At 40.3% G+C, this 8,356-nt stretch overlaps 1 protein-coding gene across 1 annotated transcript; it reads right to left on the minus strand.

Annotated features, from left to right (window-relative positions):
• Window positions 1-212: 212 nt before the first annotated feature.
• LOC119798069 (protein FAM161A-like) lies at window positions 213-4,810 on the minus strand. The gene is made up of 4 exons (XM_038307413.1): window positions 4,484-4,810; window positions 3,380-3,660; window positions 1,373-1,549; window positions 213-1,174 (listed from the first exon to the last, which is right to left on the minus strand). Exons 1-4 carry the CDS (start codon window positions 4,589-4,591, stop codon window positions 502-504), a joined length of 1,239 nt encoding a protein of 412 aa, XP_038163341.1. The 5' UTR covers window positions 4,592-4,810; the 3' UTR covers window positions 213-501.
• Window positions 4,811-8,356: the final 3,546 nt, after the last annotated feature.

Raw genomic sequence — 8,356 nt, forward strand, 5'->3', positions numbered from 1 at the left:
TACTCATGACTAGTTCTTACTGGATTATTTTCCTCACGGAAAACCAATTTTTCTGTTTCCCACAAAACAAATCAGAATGCAGGATAGAATCTAACAATGATATGCATTAAAGGAAAATGCATGCAGGAAACCTAGAGGTGATTGACATGGTAATAGTTTTTCCTAAAAACAGAGACAGTACATGCAAATCCAACACACTGCAAGACACTGAATGACAGACTGTTAAATGAATCTGATTTATTTTTTACACAGCAGATGACCTGCTACAAGATTTATGATACTCTAAACTACTACGGTGTAATATGTCAACCAAGTGCAGCTGTTTCTTAAAGATGCACACTATAGGAGTAACTAATAATGTTAGCTGTTTGAACAGAGGATGTAATATAGCTACTGTGGAACACTGTGTTTTTACTCAGTAAAAGTGTAGGAAGCTGGTATTCTGCTGACTCCAGGTGTGCACAGATGTTCCTGCTTTGAACTTTGACTAGGACGGTGGATCTACTTCCTCTCCTTCATCTCGATGGACAGCTCTATCTGCTTCTTCACCGACTTGGACGATGAGCATCTCTTTGCGCTGCTGAAGTCTGAGCTTGGATCACTCTGGCTCTCTGAGGCTTCTCTTTCCATCAAGAAGACGGTTTGAAGTTGGTGGTGGCGTTTTTGTCGATGGGCCTGCCTGTTCCCGTAAACCGAGCTGGGCAGCGGTGTGGCCTTGAAGCCTTGGCGCTCCTCTCTCCGACTAAAGTTTCCCAGCTCATCTGCTATCCTGGCCTCCCTCTTTCTCCTCTCTCTTTCCAAGAACTGGAAAGGCTCCTGACTCCGTTCGCGGACATTGCTGCAGCTTCCCCTGCCTCTGTGGCGACGGCTGATGATCTCATAGAGAGGCAGGTGGATGTGAGCTGGAGCGGGAGAGGCCCTGAACTTCTTCTGGCATTCTCTGAGCTCCTCCAGCTCTCTTCTCAGCAGGGTGTTCTCCAGCTCCACCTCTGAACGTGTCCTCACCCTGTGCCTCTTCCTCTCCTCTTCTCTCAGCATCATCTGGAAGGGTTTGGGGACGGTGACTTTGGACTGAGCCCTGCTACCTGTTTGACAGGACGCTCTTCCCTGCGGTTTCTGCTGAAATCGCAGGTTCTTTTTGGCCATAATGCGTTCTGGAATATGCATGAAGTTCCTGGATGAAAGGAAAAGAGAAAAATATGTAACGTTTTTCTTTAATGGTGCTTCACTTAGAAATATTGGAGGTATTGCAACCTAGGCTGTAAACCTGCTGATAAAACAACTGATGAAGGGAATCAGTAGAGGCAGCGGATGTTTTTCTCATTAAAAGTTTCTGTGAACTGAGAAGTTTTCAGTGACTTTTTGAACAAACCTCTGAAAGGGTTGCTGTAAGTTGGAAGTCCATCCCAGTTCTCCTAAGTAATCCTCCCCGCTGGTTTCTGATTGGTCAGAGCCGCTAGATGTGTCACGGAAATCCAGCTCCTCCTGGGAATTAATCCTCTGCAGTCTCCTGGCCGGCCCGCAGCCAAATGGGGCGCCGTTATTAGTCCTGTTAGGAATATAGTAACAAGTTCTGCATTATTGACATGCATTTCTTAATTATTAGTGAATAAAAACATAAATCTCCTTTTTTTTATTGCATTTTGTTTTCTTTCATTCTCCATATAATGAACATTTTCCCATAGCCCCTTGAACCCTACGGACCCACCGGCGGGTCCAGCTGCTACATGACCTCGTAGTTTTACCAAACCCCCAGTATTGATGTAAAAAACATATTTGGCACAGTTTGGTGACATTTATGGATAAATGTGCCAAAATGGCCTCTCCGCCTAAGAAATTTCTCACTAATACCATTCTAAAATAAATATGATTCATCTGATTGAGTCCAAATTTGGTATATTTTTACACAACATTTAGATTTAACAGTCTGTACTACTTTTTTGTGCTATAAATAATATTTTGGTAGTGTTTTGCAATGTTTATTTCAAAGAAAATTTTGGCGAGGTTCAAAAAATGCTAAATATTTTGTATTTTGTCCCTAATATTTCAGGCAGGGTCAAAGCTACAATGGTGCTGACACCAGAAAACCATTCTATGACATCTTACCTTTACAGAGGTACCAAAAGTTTCTTCTTAAATCTAATAGCTTTGAGGCTATAAGTTATTTACTTTTGTGTGTTTTTGTCAGGCAGAAATTTATTTATACCCCCTTAGGGTGTAAGAGGATAGTCTTTGTGAGGAAGCTGCTAAATGATGGTAAAACAGACTGAGGAGGTGACTCCAGGCTTCGCTGTAGGTGTTAGCGCGATTAAATCTAAGCTGGCCTTGTTTATTTTGGGGATTTACTGACATTTATTAACATTAGAGATTGTCCACTTCCCTTAAGATGTAAATAAACTGTCTGATTCTCAACCTGACTACTAATCCCTTCTGTTTTGGGCCACACTTTTGTCTAACTGCGTAGTCAAATGTAAAGATGTAAACATTCAGGATAAATTCCTGTCAACAGAGTCATCATGAGTTTATGTAGAACATTAAATTATTATATCTTGGTAGGTTTCAGTTCTTGCTTATTTTGATGATTTTTTTTATTAAGTATTTCAGTCTGAACTCTTTAAAACGCTCCACAACTTCACCCCTCATCTGTCTGCTGTGGCCCCTGATGCACCGCTGAGGCTTTCTTAGATTAGCTGGATTCACAGTGAGATTAAATCACCACTTACAGGATCTTTAAAAAGCTGATGAAGGTTCTCAGTCATCCAGGTCATAGTCATTCCTATAAAAGAAAATTAAAATAAAAAACAATCCACTTGAATTTGTTTCCAGGTTTTGAAGAGGTTTGCTTCCCATCCAGGAAGCTTTGTCAATTCAAAATGTCAGGAATAGCGTTGAGTTTGAGGTTTTATACAATAGCCCAACAAAGCCTTGGTTTTGTTTTGTTGGGCTACTGTATAAAACTCCAACTCCAAGTCAGCGCTATTCCTGACATTTTGAATTGAAAAATTCAATTCAAAATGTCAGTGGATTTTTTATTTTAATTTTCCTTTTTTTGGAATGATCTTTAAAAAGGTTTGCATTGGGTTCTGTTAGAAATTTGACGTGAACACAAATTTTGTCTTTTATTTTAAAAGAAAAACTTGAAAAACACACAATACTTTTATTTCTGTGCACAATAAAGCATTGTTTCTGTTTATTTATCCCCTGCCCCAGGTTAATAGGACTGTGTGTGTAAAATGTGTAAGATGTATGAATCTTCTTGCAAGGTACGGCAGATTGGATAAAATGAGAAGTTTTAAATAATTGCCTCATTTAACATCCTTTAAAATGTCCTTCCTCCTTCTAAACAAACAATGTATAGCAGCAGTTGAACATGACTGACCGGAACATGTGCTTTTCCTCTTTGTTTCTCCATCTTCCCAGAGCTTCCTCATCCTCCCTTCCTTCATGCCTGTCCTGTCCCTGACTGATGTACATCCTCTCCAGCTCTGCCATGTTTCTCAGGTGAGCGCTCTTCAGCTCCTCCAGCCTCCTGTAGTACTCCTGGTTGGAGAAGTAAACCTGCTCCTCCTTCTGCAGACCGTAGATTTCCAGAGACAGAGAGCTGCGGACGCCTCTGCCGCCGTTTCCATCCTCGCTACTCTCTGAATCCTGGTCATTCTCCTGCAGAGTTGGACGTTCAGTCAATACACATAATATTTTATAATTACAGGAACAAATCTCTAGGTGGTCGTATTGTAAGCTCAGCTTAAGTAAAGTAAAAACCACAATTATTGTTTCATTTCTCAAACAGAAAAAAGCTCAGGTTAAGGTTTAGATGCATAGATGCAGCATAATGCTTCTTTGCTCTGATTCTCTACGGTATTCTTGGGGGACTGAGGATAAAAGTAAAATAGGTTGTTCTTCAGGTCCCTTGATAGATGGAAAATTAGGAAAAAAGCAATGAAGCAATTATCTCATTTTACTATACGTCCGACCTGTAGCTGCACTTTAGATAAACTTAAAAAGCTGCAGTGGTGCACCAAACTTTGGTCTGCCGTTTGTGTTTACAGCCCAAAAATGGGTTGGGAAATTTTGGGTTTCCTTTTTATAACAGAGAAAGAAAGTCTTTTGAATTTGGAGATCTATCATCACCAAATACAGCTGATCGAGGGTTAACTTGGCTGATTTTCATCTGTTGCTAATTAATCTTTGCTTCACGACTTAGATGTCAGTTTCTTGTAGAATCAACCCAGGTTATTTTCTTTCTTTTTTTTTTCAAAAACCATTAAAAACCATTTAATTAGACCCGTTTGACACATTTTTTTAGCTGAGGTACTACAATAACTGAAAAAAACATCATAAGGTATGTAATAAAGCATTCTGCTTATATTTTCCTATTCAGACTCTAACGTTAGTACAGAAAAATAAGCCGAGGGTAAATAAAAAAACTAAAAAAACATGACACAGTTATCACTATGGCCTGGTTCATGGTATAAATCCTCACCTCACTGATGCAGTCCTCGTCCCTCTGACCGTAGATTTCTCTCTCCTCTCCATACAAAGCCATCAGTTCCTCATTCTCCAGAGCAGACGATCGATACATCACTGCCATTTTTTCTTAAATTTTTTCCGCAAAACCTCACACCAAGTGCTTTTGAATGCTCTTTGTCACCATGGTCTACCCACTGACCTGCTGAACAAACAGCCTGTTAAGGCGGCTGCAAAGATTAACACAGACTCCCCCCTTCTCACACATGCAGACTGCCAGCGTTATCCTCTTACATTGTCAACGCGATTTTGCAGTCACCGGTTAGAGCAGCGGCCAGGTGGGCCATATGGTCCTCTGGCTTTTCACTCAAAGGTGTAATTACCAGAGAGTGTTGGATGTCAGAGAGAATTTTGCCTGATCTGATTTTCAGATTAACTTAACACTACATTAGCTGATCCTTAGGGTGCATCTGTTGGGGTCTAAAGAGGTCTGACATGTATAAAACATTGATTGGAAATCAACACATAAATCAGACAAAATATCACTGCAAAGGGATTTGATGTCGCAGTTTTTCTATTGACAAAGTTTATGGACATTTACATGTATAAAGTCATTTCTGTGTTTTAACCTGTTATAACCAAGGGTCTCGTATGTTTGTTATGTATATTACACTGCCCAAAAAAATAAAGGGAACACTCAAATTATACATCCTAGGTCTGAATGAATGAAATATTCTTAGTGAATACTTTGTTCTGTATAAAGATGAATGTACCTACAAAAAGAACCCACAAAAGCCATCAATAGAAATTTAATTTATTAACCAATGAAGGCCTGGGATCTCCTCCCAGGTTCCTGTAACCTCCATCTTGCAGGAGCTACTCACACATTCCACCCACATGAGGTCTAGCATTGTCCTGCATTAGGAGAAACTGCACCAGCATATGGTCTCACAATTGGTCTGAGGATCTCATGTGGTCTCCACATGCAGAAACACTTCTTTACTGACTGTGTCTTACTAATTACCAATAAGTTCCACCTGTTTTCTATTGCATTTGCATAGCAGCATGTTAATTATCATTGATGATGTGTGAGTTTAATACTCCTTAATATTAGCTGCCTGTTGCGTGTCAGAACTGATGTTTTCCACAATACTTGATCTAATTAAGACAGTTTCTCTGTCCCGATATACAGTTATAATCATCAGAGGCGTGCATACATAGACACTAGGTGGTGCTAAAGCACTAGGAAGTTTGCCCTTTATCAACGAAAATGCCCTTTTGAAACTCGTTTTTTTTTTTTATTATTATTATTATTAATATTATTAAGATTTTACTGAGGTCGGTTTTGAAATGATCTTTTGAAAAACTGAGCCATTAAAAACGACTGAAACAATGCCCCGAAATGAGCCACCTCCTTGCACACACGACCAGCCTCTCTCTCTTCCTTTGTCACGTGACCTTGCGCGGTCGCCCGCAGGGCATGCCAGATGCGCAGCATCATAGCAGTTCAGTAAGCGTCTTCAGATAGCAGGAACGGTGGCTTTTTTATAATTAAGTGTTCCACGTGCGCTAAAAAGTGCCCTCCCCCCTCCTCCTGAGCACCTGCCCCCCAAAATGTCTGTGCACGCCTCTGATAATCATTCTGTACGTGGAAAATATCTGGAAATGGAATAAGAGCGGCGTCCTTCAGCTAAGAACAAAGTGTAATATTTTGATAAGGCTGGAGCCATGGATGTCTCCTCATCTGCCAACATGTATGATGTAATGATGTGATGATGTGTCAGACTGGAGATGTATTAAATGCCTCTTTAACTGATAATCAGGGCCACTTCCTGAGAGGTGAGCCCAGAGGTGAGCAGCTGCCTTCTGTAAACTCTAAGCAATTTCTCTGATCTGAGTAAGATTACAATTTCTATCAGAATCTGTTGTCATGTCTCCTGGTTACTTAATAGGTATAAGTTTTTAAGTGTTATTTAAAGAGTTTGTCCAGAGTGACCCCTTTTCAGAAAAAAGAACCAAAGAGAAAGGGCTTCAAGGAATAGACACACAGAGAGCCTATTGTTAACACTTTCTAAGTGGACAGTTTGATTTCACAGAAGTTTTATTTAATTTATGTTACTTTTTTATGTTTTCCCTTTATTTATTCTTTGCAGTGTACTATTAATAATACATTTTTACCTTTCTAACATTGGCTTTCAAGTTAAGCTCAGGTGAAAACAAACTTGGCAACAGCTTCAGATAAAGCTGCAGGGTTAAAGCTGCAGAGTTAGGCCACCAACCACCGCCAACTGCAATAATCCCTTTGCTTTCTCAACTCTGTTGTTCATGTCAGGCTTCAGCACCTCTCACCATCTGTCTCCTGTCTTCTTCCATTACTTTTACCATCTCTCTGTATGAAAGCCTGGAGCCACAGGTTTGTAACCTGCTCTGTACACAAGTCTGTTATTTAATGCTTGTTTGGTCGGTAATCACATGGTTTTCACAATTTTTACAGGTAGATATATTTTCACTGATCTTGCCTCGATATAATTTGTAAAATATTTATCTATAAAGCCGTGGTCTAGCTGCATTAAGCAGCAATAATCCTGTGGCACAAGGAAGCATCCAGCTCAACCCCAAAAGGTCATACCACACAGAATGAATCCAAACACAACCCACAAAGCCTAAACCTGTAGGTTCTAGCCCCCACTATTCACCAAATCTCAGACATACCTGGAGGGAACTCCAAAGGTCAACAGATAAGACATCCAAACTAACAAACTCCCCTTAATCCTCTCCAGGAGTCTACACATCCAAAAGCCAAAGAGCATGACGATAGATTAGTGGGAAACACTGTGTCTATAGACATGTGGCAGTACTTATCATTATCATTAATCTTTTAAACAGCAATAAGATATCATGTCATAGTATTAAAGTTCTTGCAACTGAGCATTACAGTTTTCTATAACAGAGGTTGTGAAAGAATGAGCAAAAGCTCCTGCTTTTGACTGTTTAAGAATGGTCTTCTCTCTGGCAATGTTCTTGAGATAATAAAGGGCATTGTATGCAACATGTTTAACGTGCTTTGATCAGAAATAGCTTAAATCAAATTGCATACCACCAATCACCAAATTCCATGTAGAAATTAGATATTTTGTTTTGATCAACCTGGGTATCTTTCCCCCATTACTTCCCAACCAAAGTGCAGCGACAACAGCCCAAAAGAGCCAGAATCCTACAGTAGTAGCCATTCTAAATTCGCCCACTTTCCTTGATGGGCCCTTGGCTGGTCCCCTACAATTCCTTTTTAAACATTAATCTTTGTACTAAAATGTAATTTTTCTGTCATGATTTGTGGACATTAAGATATAAATAGAAGCGCTATCTCCCTGTAATTCAGTGAAAGGGTGGAGTCAGTTCAAAAAAATATGCACGCCCAGGAGAAGGAGGGGTCAATCCAGTGGCTGGAGGTTGGAGGGGATTCTGCTGGGAGTTGCAGGGAAGTGGGCTGCCATTCGGCTGACGTTTGACTGGAAAGGGCCATTTTGAATGGCTGCTACTGTAACTGTTACATAAAAATCTGTGACCAGTCACAGACTGTGACTCAAGAGCTTGATGCGCCTGCAACCACCCAGCCAAAGGAGAGGACGATATACAGATCATTAACAGATACAGTAAACACTAAGGCCTGATAGCATTAGACGCGTCATACAATAAAAGCAACCAAGAACACTGAAACATACAGACTCGGACTGGCAACAATTTTTGGCCCTGGCATTTTCCATCTGCACCGTGAAACCTCGATACGAATACACATTGTAGATTAACCAATCTATCTTCAAGCATAACACCACAACCATCACCAAGACTTCTATACAGTGGTTTTAGTGGCTTTGGTTATAAACACGGA

The sequence above is a fragment of the Cyprinodon tularosa genome, unplaced genomic scaffold (genome assembly GCF_016077235.1).
Source record: "Cyprinodon tularosa strain WSP-4 unplaced genomic scaffold, ASM1607723v1 ctg61, whole genome shotgun sequence".
NCBI lineage: Eukaryota > Metazoa > Chordata > Actinopteri > Cyprinodontiformes > Cyprinodontidae > Cyprinodon > Cyprinodon tularosa.

Bases quoted from the DNA above. Each gene is read 5' to 3' on its own strand.
- LOC119798069 (XM_038307413.1), bottom strand. From the start codon at position 4,591: ATGGCAGTGATGTATCGATCGTCTGCTCTGGAGAATGAGGAACTGATG. The intron at 3,661-4,483 runs GTGAGGATTTAT...CCAACTCTGCAG, and splicing joins ACGAGGACTGCATCAGTGAG to GAGAATGACCAGGATTCAGA. The intron at 1,175-1,372 runs GTTTGTTCAAAA...CCTTTCATCCAG, and splicing joins TTACAGCAACCCTTTCAGAG to GAACTTCATGCATATTCCAG.